The sequence below is a fragment of the Scyliorhinus canicula genome, chromosome 2, assembly GCF_902713615.1.
Source record: "Scyliorhinus canicula chromosome 2, sScyCan1.1, whole genome shotgun sequence".
NCBI lineage: Eukaryota > Metazoa > Chordata > Chondrichthyes > Carcharhiniformes > Scyliorhinidae > Scyliorhinus > Scyliorhinus canicula.
In genome coordinates, this window is record NC_052147.1 from 182,216,172 (window position 1) to 182,241,950 (window position 25,779).

The 25,779-nt window shown below is 45.4% G+C and overlaps 1 protein-coding gene across 1 annotated transcript in view; it reads right to left on the minus strand.

Moving 5' to 3' along the window:
* Positions 1 to 25,779, minus strand: part of mfsd6b (major facilitator superfamily domain containing 6b) — a 108,266-nt gene that overhangs the window by 21,748 nt on the left and 60,739 nt on the right. The window contains 4 exon segments of the mRNA XM_038789147.1: positions 4,026 to 4,187; positions 4,839 to 4,936; positions 17,938 to 18,799; positions 18,802 to 19,483. Of these exon segments, the coding sequence (XP_038645075.1) occupies positions 4,026 to 4,187; positions 4,839 to 4,936; positions 17,938 to 18,799; positions 18,802 to 19,447 (1,768 nt within the window). The 5' untranslated portion in view covers positions 19,448 to 19,483.

Here is a 25,779-nt window from a genome sequence, read left to right on the forward strand (position 1 = left end):
ATTGAGGAACCACAAAGGCAAAAAAACCATAATGGGAGTTATGTACAGACCTCCTAACAGTGGTCAGGACCAGGGGCGCAACATGTACCGGGAAATAGAAAAGGCATGTCAGAAAGGCAAGGTCACGGTGATCATGGGGGACTTCAATATGCAGGTGGATTGGGTAAATAACGTAGCCAGTGGATCCAAAGAAAAGGAATTCATGGAATGCTTACAAGATGGCTTTTTGGAACAGCTTGTCATGGAGCCCACAAGGGAGCAGGCTATTCTGGACCTAGTGCTATGTAATGAACCAGACTTTATAAAAGATCTTAAAGTAAGGGAACACTTAGGAAGCAGCGATCATAATATGGTTGAGTTCAGTCTGCAGTTTGAAAGAGAGAAGGCAAAATCGGATGTAATGGTGTTACAGTTAAATAAAGGTAATTACGAGGGCATGAGAGAGGAACTGGCGAAAATCGACTGGAAGCAGACCCTAGTGGGGAAGACAGTAGAGCAAAAATGGCAGGAGTTTGTATGCATAATTGAGGACACTGTACAGAGGTTCATCCCCAAGAAAAGAAAGATTATCCGAGGAGGGATTAGACAGCCATGGCTGACAAAGGAGGTCAGGAAATGTATCAAAGAAAAAGAGAGATCCTATAAAGTGGCCAAAAGCACTGGGAAATCAGAAGATTGGGAAGGCTACAAAAACAAACAGAGGTTAACAAAGAGACAAATAAGGAAGGAGAGGATCAAATATGAAGGCAGGCTAGCCAGTAATATAAGAAATGATAGTAAAAGTTTCTTTCAATACATAAGAAACAAACGACAGGCCAAAGTAGACATTGGGCCAATTCAAACTGATTCCGGAAGGCTAGTGATGGGAGATGAGGAAATGGCTGGAGAACTTAATAAGTACTTTGCGTCTGTCTTCACAGTGGAAGACATGAGTAATATCCCAAAAATTATAAAGGGTCAAGGGGCTGAGTTGAGTATGGTTGCCATTACAAAAGAGATGGTGCTAAAAAAGCTAAAAGGTCTTAAAATTGACAAATCTCCTGGCCCCGATGGGCTACATCCTAGAGTTCTGAGGGAGGTGGCTGAAGAAATAGCGGAAGCGTTGGTTGAGATCTTTCAAAAATCACTGGAGTCAGGGAAAGTCCCGGACGATTGGAAGATTGCTGTTGTAACCCCTTTGTTCAAGAAAGGATCAAGACAAAAGATGGAAAATTATAGGCCAATTAGCCTAACCTCGGTTGTTGGTAAAATTCTAGAATCGATCGTTAAGGATGAGATTTCTAAATTCTTGGAAGAGCAGGGTCGGATTAGAACAAGTCAACATGGATTTAGTAAGGGGAGGTCGTGCCTGACGAACCTGTTAGAATTCTTTGAGGAGGTGACAAGTAGGTTAGACCAGGGAAACCCAGTGGATGTGGTCTATCTGGATTTCCAAAAGGCCTTTGATATGGTGCCACACAGGAGGCTGCTGAGTAAGGTGAGGGCCCATGGTGTTCGAGGTGAGCTACTGGCATGGGTTGAGGATTGGCTGTCTGACAGAAGGCAGAGAGTTGGGATAAAAGGTTCTTTTTCGGAATGGCAGCCGGTGACCAGCGGTGTCCCACAGGGTTCAGTGTTGGGGCCGCAGCTGTTCACCATATATATTAATGATCTGGATGAAGGGACTGGGGGAATTCTAGTGAAGTTTGCCGATGATATGAAGTTAGGTGGTCAGGCAGGTAGTGCTGAGGAAGTGGGGAGGCTGCAGAAGGATCTAGACAGTTTGGGAGAGTGGTGCAGGAAATGGCTGATGCAATTCAACGTGAGAAAATGTGAGGTCTTGCACTTTGGAAAAAAGAATCCAAGCATAGACTACTTTCTAAACGGTGAGAAAATTCATAATGCCAAAGTACAAAGGGATCTGGGAGTGCTAGTCGAGGATTCCCTAAAGGTAAACATGCAGGTTGAATCCGTGATTAAGAAAGCAAATGCAATGTTGTCATTTATCTCAAGAGGGTTGGAATATAAAAGCAGCGATGTGCTACTGAGCCTTTATAAGGCTCTGGTTAGGCCCCATTTGGAGTACTGTGTCCAGTTTTGGGCCCCACATCTCAGGAAGGACATACTGGCACTGGAGCGTGTCCAGCGGAGATTCACACGAATGATCCCTGGAATGGCGGGTCTAACATATGAGGAACGGCTGAGGATCCTGGGATTGTATTCATTGGAGTTTAGAAGGTTAAGGGGAGATCTAATAGAAACTTACAAGATAATACATGGCTTAGAAAGGGTGGACGCAAAGAAACTGTTTCCGTTAGGCGAGGAGACGAGGACCCGTGGGCACAGCCTTAGAATTAGAGGGGGTAAATTCAGAACAGAAATGCGGAGACATTTCTTCAGCCAGAGAGTGGTGGGCCTGCGGAATTCATTGCCGCGGAGTGCAGTGGAGGCCGGGACGCTAAATGGCTTCAAGGCAGAGATAGATAAATTCTTGATGTCGCGAGGAATTAAGGGCTACGGGGAGAATGCTGGTAGGTGGAGTTGAAATGCCCATCAGCCATGATTGAATGGCGGAGTGGACTCGATGGGCCGAATGGCCTTACTTCCACTCCTATGTCTTATGGTCTTATGTAAACCCTTATAACATACGGCAAGCAGGTGGGTAAGTGCAGAAGAGATTACTGGTCAGACATAAGGAAATTGGAGCCTCTACCACCACTATTCCTAGGCCCAGACTACAACATGTATATAAAGTGCGACATCTTGGTGGCCAGATGGCTAGACACTGCTTTGGATCAGGTTTGTTCCAACAGTCTGGGGTTAGATCCCTGTTTCGGCTGGGGTAGATTCAGGACCTTCCTCTTTGCCCTCCCCATGGTGGAGGTTGCAACACTGTAGGTCGGACGTGCCTTCAGGCAGAGAACCGAAGAAAAAGAAGTTGATGCCCCAACGCAGATCCTTGCTGGATGCAACGAGTCATATCCTGCAAATAGAGTACTGCTCCTTATCCTTACTGTCTGTCCTCTGTTGTTCAACTGGGTTCCTGACTAGGTCAGTAAATTAGCATTCAATTCCATAAGCTTCAATTTTAGATAGGAGTCTCATATGGAAGACTTTATAAAATACCTTCTAAAAGATTATCGAAAAAAATGAATTAACTTTCCTCTGGGCACTACTTTAGTCACCCATTCACATAATTCAACCATGTTTCCAAAAAATGACCCACGCTTTAAGAATCTACCGAAAAGCTGCCACTGTCTTGATGGGCCAAATGACTCTGCGAAACTGTAACTCTCCAAAACCCAGTGGCATTGAGGGTGATCATAACACCCTAACATCTACCTGGACTGAGACCAAGCAACTGAGCATGAACTGGGTATGGACCCTGAGAATTGCCTTGGATATCTGGCTCAGTGTTTCACCAGTCGGTGCATTATCCCAGGGATCCTGGTTATATTTTTTGCTTCCTTTATTTTTAAAACATTCTGGCCTGGCAGCATGGAATATTTCTTGTTTAATAGCCTCGTGTTGCCCTTTACTCGAATCAGCTGCGCAACTAAAGTGAAAGATGCATTCTTTTTAAGATTGAAACGTTAATGATCTACCCAGACTGTCCTGAAAAACCAGTTTTATTCTACAATATTAACATCTAGAGTCTCCAAAAACCAAATGAGAACGGAAGGGAATTTTTAAAGGTCAGAAAAGACGATTCCGCAGTTCTGAATATTAATATGCTGCAGTGAAACAGGACGTGATGAGGAATGATTTTTTTCCAAGATAACGTAATAATCATTAAGTGCTCTGAACGTTATATTTATTCAATATTCTATTTGTGATTGTAGCTATAATTTTTTATTATAATAAATGACATGCATACCTCTAAATGAGCTGAAGCCCGTCAAATTCATTAGTGTTCAACACAGCTTGAGAGCAAGATAATGAGGAGAAAAAGCTGCGGCTGCTAGATAAATAATGAGCTGTTCTCTCCCAATTCTCAAAATGCCAAGACAGAAAATATGGAAAAAAGCCATCATGTCATTACTCACCAAAGGCATTTACCATTACTCCTCCCACCATGGCACCGCAGCCTCGACCCAAACCCAGATGGAGCCCTTGTAGAATTCCTTGTGTCGAAGTCCTTAATGCGGGAGGTACAGCTGCACTGAGATAGGAGATGCATGCAGCCCATACAGCTGCATGGGTAACACCTACAGACAAGTAAAAAATATTTTCAACATTTGATTTATATTCTATTTGGAATGTACAATATTTAAATAATGAAATGCGTTGGTCAAATATGCACTACCTTCACGATTAAAAGAAAATGCATCGTTTTCTAAGGCATCAAGAAAACCAAGGCAAAGGAATTCTGATTTAATTTTTCAATTGAATTAATGATACCTTTTTATGGGATGCATAAAACTTGTCCAAGATTTTTTCTCTACTTTATGCAGAGAATCATAGAATGGTACAGTGGACAAGGAGGCCATTCAGTCAGTTGCGCTTGTGCTAGTTCTTTCCCCATAACCCTGTAATGTTTGTCCCTTCATCTATTTATCTAATTCCCCTTTGTACATTATTACTGAATCTGCAACCACCACCCTTTCAGGCAGTGAATTCCAGATCACAACACACTGTGTAAACAACACAAAAATACAGTCAGCTAGAGGTGAAAAGGGAAAATGTTTTTTTACCCAGCAAATGAGACTCACTTTACCGATTTCCACTCACGATATAAATAACAAGTGGAGGAACCGTTCTACTTGATCACTTTTGTGCTGATATTTCAGGGAGGATTATTATAATTATTTCATTTTGCCTTTTTTTAAGGTTTCAAAATTTTCTTAACGTTTCCTTACCTTGCATCACCTCCATGGGGAGTACGTACCATGCATTTTCCAAATAAGAGATATACAAAAACCGAGCTGTATTACAGGCCAGACCAATGTACAATACCCTGAGGCACAAACGGAAGCACAGTTAAGTACAGAGAGATGGCTTCCCTGAAAATAATCCCAAATTTTATGAAATCTTAAAGACTAACCAATCTCTGTAACATTGCTCATAGGATATATTGGGGGAAATTTTCTGGACTCCCCACGCATGTTTCTTGGTGGCGAGAGGTGGCCCGCCCTAGGCCAGCAGTGGAATCTTCTGGTCCCACTGCCATGAAATGGGATTTTCCATTGAATTTGCCTCACGTCATCGGGAAACCTACTGTGGTGATGCGCCATCGGCAGAACTGGAGGATCCCACTGGCATGAACAGACGGAGGATCGCGCACATTGTTTTATATATATGAGCCCATTAAGTCTCTCAGTTTCCCTTTTTCTCATTTTGTTTATTACTCTTCTGTTTTAATTATTCTTCCTCTCTTCCTGTTTGTCTCCTTTTCATCTTCATTTGCTCACTATCTCTCTACAACTGCACACTTCTAGTGCCTTTAATGCATGCACTTCACAGGAGTGTTATCAAACCAAGTCAGACACAGAGGGGATAGTAGGATAGATGACCAATAACCTGGTTAAAGAGGTAGTATTCAACACCAGGTTAAAGAAGTGTGTGGAGTTTGCACTTTCTCTCCATGTCTGTGTGGGTTTCCTCCGAGTGTTCCAGTTTCCTCCCACAGTCTAAAGATGTGCAGGTCACGTGGATTGGCCATGATGAATTGGGCCTACGTAGGGTAGTCTTTCGAATGGTTTGTGCGGACTCAATGGGCGGAATGGCCTCATTCTACACTCTAGGGATTTTAAAGAAGGACGGCAAGGTCAAGACAAAGAGGTTTAAGGAGAGAATGCCAGAGTGAAAAACTTTGGCAGCCAGAGGTATGGCCAGCATAGGAGCAATTAAAATAGTGGATGCAATGTAGGGCACAGGCAGCAGAGTTTGAATGACCTCAGGTTCATGGAGGAAAGCCAGGCAGGAGTACACTGGGATGGTCAAGTCTCAAGGAGTTCAGCAGCAGATGAGCCAAGACAGGAATGGTATTGGATGACGTTACAGTGGTGGAAATATACAGTCTTTGTGACAGCTAGAATATGTAGTCAGAAGCTCATCTCGGGGTCAAATACGACACTATGGTTGCCAACAGTTTGGTTCGGCCTCCTACAGTTTGCCAGGGAGAGGACTGGAGATTCTGGCTAGGAGTGCAGACAATAAATTTGGTCTTCCAAATATTTAGTTGGAGGAAATTTTTACTCATCTAGTATTCGATGGCAGACAAGTAATCTGAATTACTGGAGAGAGTGGAGAGGTCGAGAGAGTTGATGGCGTGGTAGAGCTGGATATGGTCAGGATACATGTGAATACCATGCAGTGCTTTCGGTTTTTGTTGTCGAGAGGCAGAATGTAGAGAGAAATAAGAGGAGACCAGAGTTAGATGCATGGCCTCATGCACCAGAGCGAATGCTACAAGAGCAGGAAGGCAAGCCATTGCATATTAATTTTCTATTAAAAAAAATCTCTTTAGCAAACATACCTTGAAAGAACTATCCCAAAGAGTCACTGACCTTCACTACAGAGTGGCTACATATAATGACGCAGAGAAGGCTGACAGTAAACGTGATATAGATTTATTTATAAGGGTCTGCATAATACAGCATCTTACTCCCAGAGCAATCCTAGCTGGGAGGACTTCTCACCAGGCTCTGGTCAGGGTCTGCTTTTAACCTCTGCTCATAACTCTGCTCCACGAATCCCATGGGGAGATCAATGAAAGCTTCCCCATGGTTGTCGCGGGGGTATGACACTGCAGAACAATGATGTTTCACCTTTACACTGGGCCAGTGAACATGGGGCTATATGGAAGTTCTGAAATACGCAGGAAGATTTATAAAGAATCCAAAAGGGCGGCGCGTGGCACTGCAGTGGTTAGCACTGCAGCCTACGGCACTGAGGACCCGAGTTTGAATCCTGTCCCTGGGTCACTGTCTGTGTGGAGTTTGGACATTCTCCCAGTGTCTGCATAGGTTTCACCCCCACAACCCAAAAATGTGTAGGTAAGGCTGTGCTAAATTGCCCCTTAATTGGGAAAAAAAAATAATTGGGTACTCTAAATTTAATTTTTTTTAAAATAAAATAAAAAAATATAGAACATTGACGCCTCGAGATATGTGTCACATGCATTTAGCAGGGCAACTTTAAAGTTGTTGGAGCCATGTTCACGGATAGTTTTGCGATATTTTCATAAGTTCTTCTAATGTGGGATGCAGGCTAAATTTTCTTGTGCTTTAGAAACTGTCACTGTTTTGTATTCTGGAGGTTGGTTTGAACTTTTTGGTGGAATGTAATTGGTAAAAATTTAAATGGGAGCAAGGCTTTGCTTAATATGATTGGCAAAGAATGAAAATATAAAGTAACAAGTTACAGAAAGGATAAAACACTTCATTGAAAATAAACAAAATTGGCAGACAGTTCAACCTGCAGCAGGAATGTCATTAAAATGTCTCGACATTGACAGGAAGTAAGTGAAAGGCTCTCAAATAGAGGCAGCTTCGGACAAATGCGCTATTTTATACCCATAATCCTAGATCGTACCCAGGGCCGATGTAGTTTGAACCCATACAGATACGTTTTATACATAATTATGTTTAACTATTGATTTTCTTTTTTTTTTAAAGCCTTTACAGCTAGTTTTCATATTTTGATGGGAAATTTTTAACTAAGGCAAGACTACAGCATAACTATGGCATATCCCAATATGAGACTGTCCCATAGTTACCTGGCCATGCATAATCTTCCCATTTCATGTTATTGCAAAGCAAATTTAGTGCAAACGCATAACAAACTGACTATGTCAGGTTAAACATCACTTGAGCCTGTTTGAGGAAACAGAAAAGCGGAACAATTCAAGCATAGCTTCACTCAACAAGCTGACTGGAGCCTTTTCCATTCGGGGCACTGGTTTAAAGAATTGTAAAGAAAGTGCGATTATATTTCATTTGAACTTGTGTGGAAGCTATATTTATTCAATCAAAAGCAATGCAAAGTTTCCACCTGCAGAAATTGAATGGACATTTTTAAGTGCAACTACATCTTATTCACCGGGTTTTCTGAAAGGGTAAGAAGGTAACAATTAAGGGATTGATGGGAATTAAGGCATTCAATTAGATCAGAATATTCTATAGCTTCCTGCAAACTTAGAGATGTTATTTGTAGAGTCGCCACAGCCAGTACATTCCATGCATCCCTTAATCTAAATACCAGCAGCTCCTGCTAGGTCTAGAGAACTACAGATGACCAAGGTTAGAGAGCTGTAATTTTGTGATTTGACTGGTATAAGCTGGTGCAAACCGTATGCAGTAATGTAGTTAATGCAACGTTAGAAGACGAAGCAGAAGGAAGAGATGCAATAAGTTTAACTAAATGGCTATAAGGTGTTGTCTGCGGCAAAGCAATTGGTGTGGGATATAGGTTGTTGTCTGTGATTAAGTTTCTTTAACCCTTACTACTTGGCAGTGTTTCGCTCCTGTTGAGTCTCCAACTCTCATTTCTGGTACCTGGACAAGTACACACCTACGCCTATCCCTACATTAACAATGCTATTGCCAACAGAGGGAGTAACTGGGTCTTTGGGACATATTTTTCTTTGATCCTTCCTCCAAGAGCTGGTGGCAGTAAATCTAAGCAGCAGCCACAAGCAGATGGATTCATCCACAAGTATGAAGACAGATGTGCTGACCTCTTATCTGGCTTGTCCAGGAGTAAAAGTTATAATAGATAATCAATGTAAGGAAGAATTGCTCAGTGGGTGTTGGTCTACAAAGATGGATTGGGTGTGGTAGTGGTGTAAATCCATAAAATCACAACAATGCAGGAGGCCATTTGGCCCATGAAGTCTGCACCAACCCTCTGAAAGAGCACCCTACCTAGTCCCACTCACCTGCCCATTCCTGGAACCCACTTAACCTGCATGCACATCTTTGGACGTCAGGGGGCAATTTTAGCATGGCAAATCCACTTCCTGCATATCTTTGGACTGTGGGAGGAAACCCATGCAGACAGGGGGAGAACATACAAACTCCACACAGTCACTCAAGGCCAGAATCAAACCCAGGTCCCTGGCGCCGTGAGGCAGCAGTGCTAACTACTGTGCCACCTTTAGGTTCATTTCAAGCCCAGACTCAACTAGCTGCAGGATCCTTGGCCAGGCCAGTCCTTGGCCAGTACCAAGTGGTTCAACTCCTAATGGACTTAGGCCCAAAGCACAAGACTGTCCCTAAACTTGACACTAATTTGTAATGTCAATCAGAGAATACAAGATAGCTGGTATGGAGAGAAATCACCACATTGGTTCAGCAGACATGACCTTCTGCGTGTTGCACAGTGGAGGCAGCTTTATTCTATATCCAGCTGTGCTATACCCCAATTGGAAATTCTTGATGGTGACAATGAACAGCTGAAATGGGAAGAGTTCAACTCTCCAGCCCTCACTGTAGTCGTTTTGATGAGTAGGACCAACGGGGTAGAATGGAGCAATGACACAAAATAATAATAATAATCGCTTATTGTCACAAGTAGGCTTCAATGAAGTTACTGCGAAAAGACCCTAGACTGTATCGGATCAGCTGCCCATTATACACAGCATTTGATGTATAATTCCACTGACTGATGGAACTGAAAATCAGATGCTATGTAAGGTAAAGTTGCCATAGTCCCAGATGACCCCAGGCTGCATTCCCCTTTGAGAGGGAGAGCTGACTGGTGGTGATTTAACCCAAGGATCACCACACCTTAGGCGAGGGGCAAGGTTCAGAAGGCAGGACCTTCATGAATAACCACAACGGTACAGCAATTAAACCTGCACTGTTGGCCTCGCTCTGCATCACGAACCAGCTGTCCAACCAACTGAGCTAAACTGGCCATGTATATCTGTTGTAATGGTATTGAGCTAGACACAATGTAAACCATGAAAAATGGGTGGCTTTGAGTTGGCTGGGGAGGTAAAATCTGAGAAATGTGTTTCCTGACGCAAACCCACCGCCGACACATCCATGTAACTGAGGCTGGTAGGTAGACAGTGACCAGTCCACTTCATAGAGACAAATTAGAATTTTAGATTTGACAATGATGCTGCTGAGCTCACTCTTCTTTAGGCTGTAACCGCTGTTGACTGGGTTTTCCAAAGACCTGGCACCTTCCTGATGGTGAGGGCTTACTGGATTCAACAAGTATCTTTACACCGATCTGTTGGATGCAGATGTCTGAGGCACCTCTGTGACCAGGACACCACATCAAACTCCTCAGCACCCTTCCCCCACAGGTCTCCAAAGCGTGCACAGCATCTGACTTCCCCCAATTTTCCACTCCCACCAGTGGTGGGAATCCTGTCTTGATGGAAAAAGTCAGTTTCCTGCTGGCAGGAAATTACTTTGGGATTTTGTTTCCAGGCTTTGATGGGGGGGGGGGGGTTAAATGGGGGTCAGGTTTTGCACTGATCTATGCCATCCTGTAGATGGTGAGCTGAAATGTCCTGGGAGATATTGGATGGTCTCATCGGGGATCCCAGAAAGTCAGGGTGCAGTGGCCTCAAGAAGGGAAGGGGTCAGGTGGATAAAGAGCATGGAGACATCAACATTGAAGGATTTGGGGGAAGGACAGGAATAGCCACATGGATAATGTTAGGTTCAAGGGTAACAAGTGGAGGCTGCAATGATATTTTTTTCTTTTTTATAAATTTAGAATATCCAATTAATTTTTTCAAATTAAGGGGCATATTTTAGCATGGCCAATCCACCTATCCTGCACATTTATTTTTGGGTTGTGGGCGCGAAACCCAGGCAAACATGGGGAAATGTGCAAAATCCACATGGAGAGTGACCCAGAGCCGGGATCGAACCTGGGACCTTGGCACCGTGACGCAACCGTGCTAACCACTTGTGCCACCGTGCTGCCCGAGGTTGTAATGATAGGAGGAAGGGGAAGTAGGAGGTAGTGAGAATGGGAGGGACTTGGTGGGTGGTTGGGGGAGGTTGGAAGCTGGTCTCCCACACAAATGTTAACAGCACCATTTTTGAGTTCACCTTGCAATAATGACATTGTTCGAAAATCAGTTAGAAAAATATCAGCACAATTCTTGGCTGATTGAAGGCGCACCCTGTAACGGTTCTGCTTAAACCATGGGGAGCACAGTTCAGCTGAGTGTTGGACTCTAGGGTCTCATTCACAGTAAATGAGCTTGGCTCCTTTTCTCATGGTTTGCAGTCAGGCAACAATCTATTAAGTTTGGGTGCTGCGCTGTATATGGAGCGGAATTCTCCACTCCCCACGTGGTGTGGGAGAATCGTGGGAGGGCCTCCCGACATTTTTTACGCCCCCCGGCACCCCCAGCGATTTCCCCCCCCCCCCCCCCCGGCGCGGATAAATCGCCGCTCGCCGTTTTTCACGGCGAACGGCAATTCTCCAAGCCCGATGGGCCGAGCGGCCGGCCCTTCACGCCCGTTTCACCACGGCAGCAAACACGCCTGGTCGCTGCATTCGTGAAACGGGCGCCAGATGCCCATTTGGGGCATCTAGGGGCCCGATTTGGACGGGAGCACAACTATGCTCGGGAGGGGACAGGCCCGCGATCGGTGCCCACCGATCGTCGGGCCAGCGTCCAAACCGGACGCACTCTTTTCCCTCCACCACCCAGCAAGATCAAGCCGCCACGTCTTGCCGGGCGGCGGTGGAGAAAGACGGCACCGCACATGCGCGGGTTCGTGCCACCTGCACGCTGATGTCATCCGCGCATGCGTGGGTTGGAACCGGCAACCCGCCCATGCGCAGATGATATCAGAAAAGCGCCGGTTCCGCGTCATTTCTGGCGCGGCGAGGTCGCGGCCGGGAACGACGGGGGCCCGCTCCTAGTCGGGGGGGGGGGTGAATTAGGTGCGGGGAGTGGGCCCCAAGGCCAACGTGAACCTCGGCCGATTTCACGACGGCCATCCCGATTTTTATCGGGAGCGGAGAATACCGCCCATGGCCTTAATTGACATCGGATCGTCACAGAGCCATGTCAGAATGGGTGCATGCTCCAAGAATCAGTGGCCACATCTGCTGCGCAAAGGCTGTATGGACTCTACAAGCCTCCATCTTCCCAGTGAATAGGTCATGACATTCAAGGCAGCATGCTGAGTCAGGACATACATGCAAGAACTGGGTATCCATAGTTGTAAAGGCCACTGGAGGACAACTGAGCTCACTGTGGCTCCTACAACGTAAGTCCTTTGACCCAAATGAATACACTCATTGTGAATGTGCATTCATGTCTGAAGGGAAAGATCAACATTTGTCATCATCCAGGATATCATCCTGCACGAGGTGGCCCTTGTTTTCAATACGCAGACTAAGGGGAAAGTCGAGGTTTAGTGAATGCATTCCTGCCTTGTATATGGAAGAAGACAAATCAATGGAACTACCATTGATTGATCAATTTTATCAGTTAAGAAGAAAAAAAGGAAGAGTTGAGAATGCAGGCTGTAGGCAATGCTACCTTTTTAACAGCTTTGATGCAAATGAGAAGGGCCCGTCGCTGTTTGGCACAGTTCAGGGAAGACCGAAGCCCTGAGGAACAAAAGCCAGTGGAACCTCAGGAAGATCGAAATGCTGATGAGGAGTAACTAAATCAACAAAGATTTGCTCATGCAATCGCATCCCCATGTGTCTCATCTGAATCCTCACCCTCTTCAAATTCAAATTCATCCCCTTTGTCCGAGGAGATGTGTAGTTCCTCCACGTGGCAAAATGTCTCCCCTTTGCAACTTTAGAACCTGCAGGATTGGCTTTGAATAAAGGTCTATTGAAGATGCAGCTCATAAATTGGAATGAGCGAAAGGCAGTCCTGCAGATGCAGATGCCTTCACAAGTCCAGGAATATAGTCATTCATATTTGCCACATTTCTCATGAGGAACTCACACTGTACTGACTTGAGGGACTTCAAATGCCAGTTTCTCTTAAGACTACAGCTGCTCTCAAATGTTTTTCCAGTGGATCCTTCCAGGGCTCCACTGAGGAGCTCAGCCAAATCTCACAATGGGTGAAACATAAATGCATAAGGGGTGTGACCGAAGCCCTTTTCAATAAAGCTCACCATTACTTGCAGTTCCACATGGATGAAGCAAGCCAGGCTGTCAGAGCTTTGGAATTCACTAAAATCTCAGATTTTCCACCCATACAGGGTGCCATTGACTGCACACATGTGGCCTTGAGATCTCCCTGGCAGCAACCTGAGATTTATTAACAGAAAAAGATTTCACTCTTTAAACATCCACCTATTCCGTGATCACAGAAAGAAATCATGCATATTTGTGCTAGATACCCAAAAAGCTCTCATGACTCTTAATTCTTGAGTCAATCACAAGTGCCACAGATCTTGGAGGGTCCTCAGCATTTGGAGGATTGGTTCCTCAGTGATAAGGAGTAACCCTGAAAATATGACTAAATGGCGCCCATTCGGCATCCATAGAGTGCATCTGAGGAGAGATACAGTGCTGCACATTTAAACACAAGGTCCTTAATAGAGCAGATTATTGGCCTCTTAAAGATCTGTTTCAGATGTTTGCACCACACAGATGGGGCTCTCCAATATTCACCACAGAAGGTGTCCCACATCAACATCAACTGCTGCATCCTGCAGGTTCTAAAATTGCAAAGGGGAGACATTTTGCCACGTGGAGGAACTACACATCTCCTCGGACAAAGGGGATGAATTTGAATTTGAAGAGGGTGAGGATTCAGATGAGACACATGGGGATGCGATTGCATGAGCAGAACACAAAAGACGTAGCCACAACAACATCATAGTTACAAAATTCCAGGTGGAACAAAGTAAAAGCAAGTTTTTACAAGCACAATTCTGCTTTCATGCAGGGAGACAATAAGAACTTCATTGTCATCTTCAGCACAAAAGGTCATCAATCTCACAATGATAATGGTAGCATAGTGGTTAGCACAATTGCTTCACAGCTCCAGGGTCCCAGGTTCGATTCCCGGCTTGGGTCACTGTCTGTGCGGAGTCTGCACGTTCTCCCAGTGTGTGCGTGGGTTTCCTCCGGGTGCTCCGGTTTCCTCCCACAGTCCAAAGATGTGCAGGTTAGATGGATTGGCCATGGTAACTGCCCTTAGTGTCCAAAATTGCCCTTAGTGGTGGGTGGGGTTGCTGGGTTATGGGGATAGGGTGGAGGTGTGGACTTGGGTAGGGTGCTCTTTCCAAGAGCCGGTGCAGACTCGATGGGCTGAATGACTTCCTTCTGCACTGTAAATTGTATGAATTCTATGAAGCATATGTCGCCTTCAACCCTAACAATGGGATCATCCTTGGAAGCTACAATCTCCTAGGGAGCATGTGGTTGTTGTGTAATGGAATTAGCACTCCATAGCGCTCATCCTTAACTGACTACATATAACGCAGTCCTTTAGTAACTTGAGTCACCTCCTGACTCCCCAAAGTCTGATCACCATCTACAAGGCACAAGTCAGTAGTGTGATGGAATCCTCTCCCCTTGTCTGGATCAGTGCTCGACACCATCCAGAACAAAACAGCCCGCTTGATTGGCAATCCACTTATAAACATTCACTCCCTTCACCACTGACGCGCAGTGTGTACCATCTACAAGATGCACTGCAGGAGCTCACCAAGGCTCCTTCAGCAGCACCTTCCAAATCAATGACCACTATCATCTGGAAGGACAAGAGCAGCAGATACATGGGAACACCACTACCTGCCACGTTCCCCTCCAAGCCATTCACCATCCTGACTTGGAAATCTATCGCCGTTCCTTCACTGTTACTGGATCAAAATCCTAGAGCACCTTTTCTGACAGTACTGTGGGTGTACCTACACCACATGGATTGCAGTGGTTCAAGAAGGCAACTCACCACACCTTCACAAGGACGACTAGAGATGGGCAATAAATGCTGGCCTAGCCACTGAAACCCACACCCATTGAAGGAATGAAAAAAGTATCTCTGTCAGAAAATAAATGCCACTCAAACTGAACTTGGGTGAAAAGACTCCAATGTGGGTCATTATAAATACTTATAACATCCACAAACTACAATCTTCAATGTGACAGCATCAGGATAATGATTTAACCTTGATGAACAATTCTCATGAGGCCATATAATTTGTGCCTGCAAGGCTCACATTTTCCAGGCATCATTTTCATTCAGGAAGTGCCTTTGTTCAAGTCACTGACGAAGAACAAAGAACAAAGAACAGGAACAGGCCCGTCGGCCCTCCAAGCCTGCACCAACCATGCTGCCCATCTAAACTAAAATCTTGTATACTTCCGGGGTCCATATCCCTCTATTCCCATCCGATTCGTGTATAGAACTAAAGGCGACTCATTGGAGATTGAATGAGACTTCATTGAATTGAGACAAGACTGCAGATACGTATTTGGCGGGGGGGGGGGGGGGGGGGGGGGGGGGGGCAATTTGTACCCTTGAATGAATGTGGGACCTTCCATTACATTGAATACCTGAAACTTGGAGAGGAATAAAAGCAAAATATATTTGCAATAATGCAGATTATATACAGTGAATGAACCCCATGCCACCATTGTGCATTCAAACCTTCGTAGTTTTCCTTATTCTACCACTTCGTGTAGGTGCAGCTCCAACATCTGCAGCAGAGGTGGAGACAGCCTATTGACTGCTATGCCCTGTTGTCTGAAATGTCTTTGGCAGACCCCTGAAGGGACTGCTAAGGGTAACCTGCTCCAGGGCAATTGCATCCTCCTTGGCCTAGACAGCTGGAGTTCACAGAGGCCAGAGTGGCAGGATTCTCTTGGAAACTCCTGGTTGGATACCCCTTGGGAGTCTGGCTGGCGCTCCTCTTTCCTGGCGCTTCCTCTCTCAGCAACATCCGCGACACCTCTCCCTGCCCCCGACCAACAAGTCCCCTGAACAAAGCCCCTCCTTCCCATACAATTGAACCCCACTCCTCCTGATCAAACCCATCCAATCGACTCTGACCCGGACACCCTATCCTCCCCTGATCAAAATCCCTCAACCGACCTCCCATTCACCCCCTCCCTCCAGTGGACTCCACCTTCCCTGAACTGATCCTCATTCTCCTCCTTCTTTGAATTATCTTCCTCCTCCACACTCCCACCCCCAAACCCTGGTCAACAACCCACCCCAAATCACCAGAACAGACTTCTCATCTCCCCGTCCGATTGGAGGCCTAGTCTGCCGGTCGAGGTCGGTCCTGGATGAGGAAGTGATTGGCGATGTTAAAACTCCACAGCATGTGGTGGAGTTCTGGATTTTAGGTTCCTCAGGAAACTTTGACTGACCCACTTCTTGCGAGTTCCAGAAGTGGGGAGTGGGATGCATCCGGGCGGTTCCAATTACAGGTTGGGAGCAGTTGGTGGTTGAAGGAATCGAGTTCGATTGAAGTGGGGGAGCCGTTGGTGATGGTGATAGTCGGGAGCAATAGTAGTCACGGGTCTGAACATGAGGGAGAGTAGGCAGATCACATTGGGGAGGTGGGGTTTAAAAGGTAACTTGTTTGACCTGGGTGCAACACACCTGTCCTCCTGGATCCTAAATAGCACAATTCAGGGGCGGCATTCTCCGACCCACCGGGGGGTCGGAGAATCGCCAGGGGCCGGCGTCAATCCCGCCCCCGCCGTGTCCCAAATTCTCCGCCCCCTGAGATTCGGCGGGGGCGGGAATCGTGCCGTGCCAGTCGGCGGGCCCCCCGTGGCGATTCTCTGGCCCGCGATGGGCCGAAGTCCCACCGCTGACAGGCCTCTCCCGCCGGCGGGAATCAAAACACCTACCTGACCGGCGGGATTGGTGGCGCGGGCGGGCTCCGGGGTCCTTGGGGAGGGCGGGGGGGGGGGGGGGGGGGCGGGACGATCTGACCCCGGGGGGGTGCCCCCACGGTGTCCTGGCCTGCGATCGGTGCCCACCGATCGGCGGGCGGGCCTGCGCTGTGGGGCACACTTTTTCTTCCGTCCCACCATGGCCGTCACCATGGCGGGGGCGGAAGAGACCCCCTCCCCTGCGCATGCTCTAGTATGACATCAGCAGCCGCTGGTGCACCGGCGCATGCGTGGACTTCCGCCGGCCGGCAAAGGCTTTTCGGCCCTGGCTGGCGGAGTGCCAAAGGCCGCCAATGTGAGGGCTTGGCCCCTAAAGGTGCGGAGAATTCTGCACCTTTGGGGAGCCCCGACGCCGGAGTGGTTCACGCCACTCTGTCCTGTCGTGACCCCCCGCCTCGCCGGGTAGGGGAGAATCCCCGCCAAAACCTTTACCCAGTGGATTTAACTCTTCTTGCTTCTTGTTACCTCCTAGAATTCCTGAGGCCAGGAAAACACAGCTGATCATGGTCAAAATCACTGTTAAAATGAAAGCACACAGCCTCATATAGATACTTAAATTAAAAACTTGATAGGAAAATGTTCACCCACCCCTTACCCTGACTTCATCAAAACTGGACGTGGGTGGCTTCAATTTTCAGCTTTTTACCCGCCTATCCAAACCAAATTCATCCATTTTCAGTAGTTAAAATTACCCCCGATAATATTTTAAAAGGAATATTAAAAGGATTCCGGTAATGAACAGAGAAATGGCACTCAGAGCAGCCAACTCCAGTAGAACAACAAATGTCAGACCAAATGGCCTCCTCTGTGTTGTGAATTCTGTGTGACATGTTGTTTCAGACAGGAGGGTGAATTGATTGTTAAAAAATATCCTGGTGTTTTTGGCCATAGATAAACAAACACTGTCCCCATTAATATTCTGTTTATGAGTTTCAGTAGCCCTTTTGTATTTTGTTTGAGAAACCAGGCTTCTTTTTGGTTTCAGGAGGGCTCTCAGCTAAATAAATTTCTCCATAATCGGACTTTACTTTTCCTCTCTGAAACTATTACCTTCAAATAGATGGAAACTTGCAGCATCTCTTATACATCTTGTTTTTAAATGTGTGCTGTGTCAGGCACGGGTAAGTCAGTACAAGAGCTTACCTGATGTGACCCACCAGTTCAATCAACTTGTGACTAAAGAAGTAAGCGGTCAGTTCGGATACATGACTTAGGACCGAGCAGATTCCAAAGAGTGTAGTTGTCCCATTCAAATCTTCCAGATGCCAATAGAGGAATGTAAACACGAAGCCATAGCCAAAGCCCATGAACCAGGCCACAAACAGCACAGAACCATATTGCACAGTGCAAATTATTCTAAGTAGCTGTCTAAATTCAAATTTTCTCGTTCCCGTGCTCCTTGATTCTTCAGCACTATTTGTGACTCCCGAATCGACTGATGAAGGATTCTGAGTCACTTGTTGAATTTCAATAAATTCTTCTCTCTTATTTTCCTCAGCTTTTAGGTGACTGTAGTCAAATCTGAATTGGGTCGACACAATTAGTGCTATTGACATCAAAACTCCAAAAACTATAAAGGTTAACCTGTAGTTCTTGTAATCAGGTTTTTCACAGCCTTGACCCTCAATAGAAACTTCAATATGCGTGTGGTCAATTGAGATGCCGACTGCCAGCATGGTAATGCCCCATCCTAAGGAGCCCCACATTCGCTGCAACCCATAGCGGTCTCGGTGTTTGCCGAGGTATTGCAGGGTAACGGTGTCCACGATCGTGACTGCCGGTGCACTGAAGAATTCTCCGACTATAACAACCAACAAAATTAGTAGGAAAATATTTTCAACCTCTGCCAAGTCAGAAGTGATGTATTTGTCAGGCTTTACAGTTGAGGCCAATGTGGGATGTAATGTCCTGTTTGGATTTATGGTTGCTGTTGAATTGTCAGCACTTTGAGCAGCTCTTTCTTGTAAAATATGGCCTTGTTCTGCACTGACCAAGGGGAACGAAAAGCCGAGATCTCGCGCATATCCAAAGTCTGGCTTTTGTAAATGTCCCTCTGTATCCGACTCTTATTGGATTTGTTTGGGAGAGAGTGATTTGTCGATACAGTTGTGGGTAATGCGGAATGTGTAGAGATATTTGAAGCCAGTGTAGTAGGAGCTGGATTCCTTGATTCACACCTCATGGTGGCAGGTTTCACAAAACCAATTCCCAGATTGAAGACAATCCAACACATAACGGAAAAGAGAAGGACAATCTTCCCCTTTCTAAATCGATCTGCTATAACTCCCCAGAATGGGGCACTGCAGAATTCTATGAAATATCTTATCCCCACCAAAAGTCCGCCTTGGCTGGCCAACATGCCAAGCTGTTTGTAATACACAGGTAGTAATGGGCACAAAGATCCATACCCAGAGTAAAAGAAGAAGTAAAACACTTTGGAAATAAGGAGATCATTGCTTATTTTTATACAGCGTCTCTCAAACCAGTCCTGTTCCTCTGTTTCTGTTGCTTCTCTTTCTGCATTGGTAGGATTAGAAGGCGGTTCATTCCCTGCTTCCACTGACAGAGCATTGAAAGGTTCGTCCAGAATATATTTTCTCTTCTGATCCTCTTCATCATCAGAAAGGATGGCAACTTTGTCGTCACTTGCCATAGTTAATTGGTCAGGTGTTCAGATTCCTACACTGGCCTGCAAAGGAGAAGGAAACATTTAGAGTATTTTTCATGTGAATATGAAAATAAAGTCTTAAATTCCACTTCTTACCACTACTGCACTGGATTTCAGGAAAAACTGGCTTATTTTCAATCTGTGCCATCAATGGGATGGACTAAATTAGCCGAGTAACTCTTATTCCATTTTTCGAACAGAGGCCATTCTTCGATTTGTTTCACTGTTATTTAAATCAAACTGCTTTGCTTATATGTACTCAGTATAAGTTATATCTAACAAGGGACCTGTCTGGCAGGTAATGTTACTCAGCTTCTCGCTGTGCTAGCCAATTGAGCCATAGGAGGATACTGATTTCATCCTTTAAATTCCCCAGTTAGAATTGAAATTCATTCTTGAATTTTTTTCCAAAACTGTTTTATTGTGTTTTCACATCTTACAGGCCATCGGTTATATATTGCAAAAGTCGCATGCAAAAATAGGAAATAAGACAAACAGAACTCAGTACATATATTTACAGGCAATCATTCTTCAACTCTAACATTAAATTTAAATGTAGTCTTGTGACCTTTGAATGCAAAGACTGTGCTTATAACCAACGTCCTCTCTATCTTAGTTACTGTTGTGCACTAGCCATTCATTGAAGTGCACAGAAATGTTAATTTTGGCGGAGGAGGGGTCTGTGCACACTTGTTAAATTAAATCGACAACATGTGCTCAGCCTGATGCGCAGCGAGCTCTGGGATGCTGCACAGTTCTGGAGCTTAGAGGGAATGTTGCATATAGCCATTCTTCAGAAACAGGAAAATCAAACAATTCACCTTGAGTTGGAGGTCTAGATGAAATGCTTCTTTTTGTAATAAACAGGAGATTATTTGTTTCGTCAATAATTAATGATGCACAAATTAAATTGCAGAAATACAACTTTGCAATGGGTTTCGAACCATAGAACCATAGAATTCCTACAGCGTAGAAGGGCCAGTCGGCCCATCGAGTCTGCACTGACTTTCTGAAAGAGCACCCTACTTAGGCCCACTCTCCCACCCTACCCCTGTAACCCTACCTGACCTACATATCTTTGCACACTAACAGGCAATTTAACGTGGCCAATCCACCTAACCTGCACATCTTTGGCCTGTGAGAGGAAACCGGAGCACCTGAAGGAAATGCACGCAGACATGGGAAGGAAGTGCCCGTGACACTTAGTGACATTAATTACAGAGAAAACCAGCCACTCTCTTTTATTGTCATTCAAGGAACAATTTCAATCCTAGTTGGAAAATTGAGAAATACGCTGAGTTTCCACCTCAGGTTTAGCTGGCAAAAGCAGTGGGTGGCTGAGCTATACAGAACAATAAAGTCCGAGACTAGATCCCTGAGTAAACTGATCTGAGCAATGATTCAATTCCTGCTGAAGGCGTGTGTGTGTGTGAGTAACTGTGTACAGAATATGGGGTCAGAATCAAGATTGCTTGTGGTATTTTCCATGGTCAAACAGCCTGCTAAAATTCACTATCTGATCACAGATGTAGAATAACGTTTGCAATAGGAATCAGAGTGTGCAGTGCCCATTGACTTTAACGGAAAGAGGAGAAGAGGAGAGAAGATGGAGGCGGCATTATTTTGTAAAATGATAACTCTTATATAAGGCACCATAATTTGCTATTTCAGGGCATCATGGACTGCTGGTTAGGATTTACTTTGCCCATTTACTCACAATGATATTTTGCGCTGTAAATTTGAGCTGATAACATGTACATTACAACAAAGGAATGGGGCATCTGGACCCTGAGTGAATAGGGCTAGTGATTAACCCCTTAACAGATTGAAACAGTGTATGGATGGAGAAGGACATATAAATTAGAGAAGGTAAATTTTATATCAGATCAGGTACAGAAACAGAGGGAAAGAAAGGCTGGATTAATGGAGACAGAAAATGAGACTGAAAGGAAGAGACAAATAAATTAAATTTGACATTTTTCAAATCTCCAACAGCAATAAAAATCTGAAGAAGGGGCCTCCACATTAGTCATGTCGCTGTTTGGCAGTAGTTAAAATTGTTTATTTTTTAAATTCATTCTTAGATGATGGTGTCACTGGTTAGGCCAGAATGTATTGCCCATTCCTAATTGCCCTTGAGACGGTGAACTGCCTTCCTGAACCACTGCAGAATAAAAAGGCCAAAATCTAACTTTTTGTTGACATGGAATTATGTAGAATTTATATAGTCAGAAACAAACTCTGCAGCCCAAATGGTCTATGCTGACATTAATGCTCCACACGAGGCTCCACCCACCCATCATCTAATCCTGCCATCATATCCTCCTATTCCCTCTTGTATTTATTTGCTTCTCCTCAAATGTCTATGCTATCAGGCTTAATTATTCTATGTTGTAACATACTTCACATTCGTATGACTCTTAAGAGTATAGATGCTTCTCCTGAATTCCGAACTGGATTTATTGTTAACTGTCTTATATATAGGACGGGATTCTCTCAACGGGCGGTGAAGTGCCGACGCTGGAGTTAAAACGGGAGCATTTTACTCCGGCGTCTGTGCCCGCTCCGGGACCCCATTCTGCGGCCCACAGGGGGCTAGGACGGTGCTGGAGCGGCCTCCGCGGCCTCCCGGCCTGAACCCGGCACCGCGGGGTTCATGCATGCGCAGTTGAGCTGGCGCCAACTAGCGCATGCGCAGTTGGTCAGGCGGCAACTAATGCATGCGCAATGGCCTTCTTCCCCGAGGCGGCCCCGACGCCAAATGGCGTAGGGCTACAGGAGCCAGCACGGAGGAGAGGAGGCCGGGAGGCAGAGTGGCCAGCCCGCCGATCGGTGGGCCCCGACGCGGGCCAGGCCACAACAGATGCCCCTCCCCCCCCCCTGGGTCGGATCCCCCCCCCCTCCTCCCCCACAGGCCCCACCCGGACCCTGCAACGCCGAGGTCCCGCCAGCCCACAGCAGGTTAGAACAGCACCGGCGGGACTCGTCTTTTTGTTGACGGCCACTCGGCCCATCCGGCCCGGAGAATCAGCGCGCCCGAGCAGAGAGTCGGCGCATACCCCGACCAAGCCGTGCCGACCAAGCCGGCGCCAATGGGGGCGATTCGCGCGGTACGATTCGACGTGGTACGATTCGCGCGGTGCCGTGCCGTTTCTCCGTCCCGACAGGAGGGTTGGAGAATTCCACCAATAGCTTCTATTTTTGGACTCCAAGAGGGAATATCTTTTCTAAGTCTACTGTATCTCAATTTTTTAAATCTCTAATAGGTTCCCCCCCCCCCCCCCCCCCCCCCCCCCCCCCGCCCGACCTTTCTCTTTTCTAGAGAAAGGAGCTCCAGCCTTTTCAGCTTTTCCTGATTTTGTTTTATAGGATGTGAGTGTCACTGGCTGGGCCAGCATCTATTGCCCATCCTCAATTGCCCTCGAACTGATGGTGATATAATTCCAGCTTCTATTCCCAGTTCATGCTGAGTTCGCTGATCTTAATTGGGCTGGTAATACTAATGCCTCGAGTGTCTAAATTACATTTTAGAAATAAAATCAATAAAAGTGCATAGATCAATAGTGACTCCTGACCTAAACTGCTTGAATTTGTAGCAAATGAATGAGAATGGGATCAGGCTCTGCTATGATGGTCTCCAATTAAACATCCCGCTGATTCTTAGAAGAATTGGAGGAACACTGGAGGACAGCTGGCACCCATGGGATAGATTCCAGCAAACAATCGATTTGCATTTATTGCGTAAATAAGGGAAATTCACTCCATTTATTTATTTCAATCAGGAGGCAGATAAGATGTCTTTTTTGTGAAGCTAAGGATAAAGCAATACATCTCGGATTAAAACTATCGGATTCCACCTTCAACTGTACATCTGCCATCACGTGAAGTTACTGTGGCATTTATGTAAAAATATTGGCATGTTTTGAGATTCGCCACTAACCAGACAGCAAGCTATTGTGGCCGAACGGCCACCTAAGATGGCGGTCCTGCAAAGGATGCTGGGAGAATTGGCCAAGTATAAACACAAGCAGGCTGCAGTTTAACTAAACATTGATGAGCAAGCTGCAGCTTAGGCATCACAATACAAAAGAAAAAGGCCATCTCCAGGCCACCCCAGCGACAATAGAAGCACACCGTCAATCACAAATGTCTGCCAGACACAACAGCATCTATATTCGTTATTTGGAAAGCCTACATGTCCCTAACACTAATATACCTGGCCGGTGAGTGCACAACCGGATTTGACTTGATCGATCAGGGCAATCGAACCCTGATCAGTTGATTGGTAATGACCCAGGGACCGCCCAAGAGGGCGCAAAACAAATAATACACGAAAGGTGCTGCACCACCTTAGAATCTCTCTCTGCAGCAGTGCGCAACAGCAACGGAACAACGGTGATCTTCACCAGCCATCACAAGGAGGACCATCAACAGAAGGAAGATCAGAGCCAGAGCATCAGACCAGATTGAGGACTACAGGAGCCGGCATACAGATAAAGGCTAATATCTGTCTGGGTACTTGCTAGTCACTCAAAGTTAAGTTAAGGTCTAGTATGAACTTTTAGTACTCTGTAGAATAACTTGTGTTCATGGTGTGATTGATTAACTGTAACATTGTGTGAGTGTGAATAAACACTATTTGATTAAACAAGTCGATTCGCAGTCATTTGTCCAATGCATACAGGTTAAAGACACACCGTGGTAGCAACACTCTGGACTTGGAAGTCTGTTTTGCAAAACAAGGATCCAAAAATTCAATCACCCCTCAAACTAATTCAGAAATACCTCACAGACAAATACTGCAATTTTGGTGCATTAACAATTATGGTGTATTAACAATTAAAGCACATTGATTAAAACACATTTCTAATCATAAGTGATGTTTCTACAAAATATTAACATGGATATATAGGCCTCCTACTTCATTCAAGGAATAACTGGTTGCTCAATGATATTCGGGCTTGGAGGTTAAAACTATGAAGCCAGGCTGGGTAATTTGTCTTGCTTTCCTTCAAATATAGAAGATTGAGGGATGATCTAAAAAATGTTAAAATACTTCAATAGGGTACAAACAGAGAAGCTATTGCCTCCGATATGGAATTACAAATGAGGGGAGGTAAATTTAAAATTGGAGCTGGGTCAATTTAGGAGAGAAATTAGGAAGCACAAAAAAGACACAAATTCGCTCCACAAAATGTCCATGGATGCTGGAACAATTACAGCTTTCAAGACTTGAGATTAATAGAGTTTTGTTAGGAATACGTATCACTGGATATTGAATTAAGATGAATAAATCTAATTCAAGTTTACAGATATGCCATAACTGAATGACAAAGCAGACTTGAAGGGTTGAATGATTGCTCCAGTTCCTATGTAATTCTATGTTCTTTGGGTATATGGAATTCCGACAAGACCCTCTATAAAAAATAGTATTCCAATTCTTAATCTTCCAAAATGTGTAAAAATTATGATGACTCTAAAAAAATTGACCTGGCTTACATACCCATCATCTTAAGAGTCATCAGTTGGTTGGATTGCTGGTTCATGATGCGGGTGATACCAACAGTGCAGGTTAAATTCCTGCAACTGCTGAGGTTATTCATGAAGGCCCCACCTTATCAGCCTTGCCCCTTGCCTCAGGTGCAGTGACCCTCAGGTTAATCAGCACCAGTCAATTCTGTGGTAAAATAACCAACTGCCTGAATTTTAAGCCTGATACAGAATTGGACACTTTAAATTAAGAACTGGAAAAATTAGCCACAGTCAGAAGCACAGACAGGCCTGGTGGGAAATCAAACAGCCAAACACGAGTACACTGGGAAGAGACAGATAGCTGGGCAAGTCTGGGCCTGTCATGTAAACAGGACATCGGAAGATAATCGGCCCCATTCAAATTGATTGATTGTTGTGGATTGACCAGATAAAGCCAGACTTTCTGGCACTTAGATTTCCTGCGGGATACGGTTACACACAGACAATGCACCTAAGGATGGACACCTGGCGGGGAGTTCCGGGCATTCTGAAAAGTTGCAATTGGCAACTCTGTTGGGCGTTACGGCCCCGCCCAGTGACCTCATTGGCGGAGGGCCAGAGAAGCTTCTGGAAGTGCTTGAGGAGAGGGATAAGAAAGAGGCAACCAAACCATCCCCCCCAGTGAAGATTCAACACAAGAGGCCTCGGAGAACAGACAGATTAGGCGTGTGAGACCCACATTTGCAGATGAGGGTCCTGAGACGACAAAGGCTCAGAGTATTAGACCCGCAGCTCAATCAAGTTCATCGGCACGGGTAGTATTAGAATCTTGGAAAAAGTATATT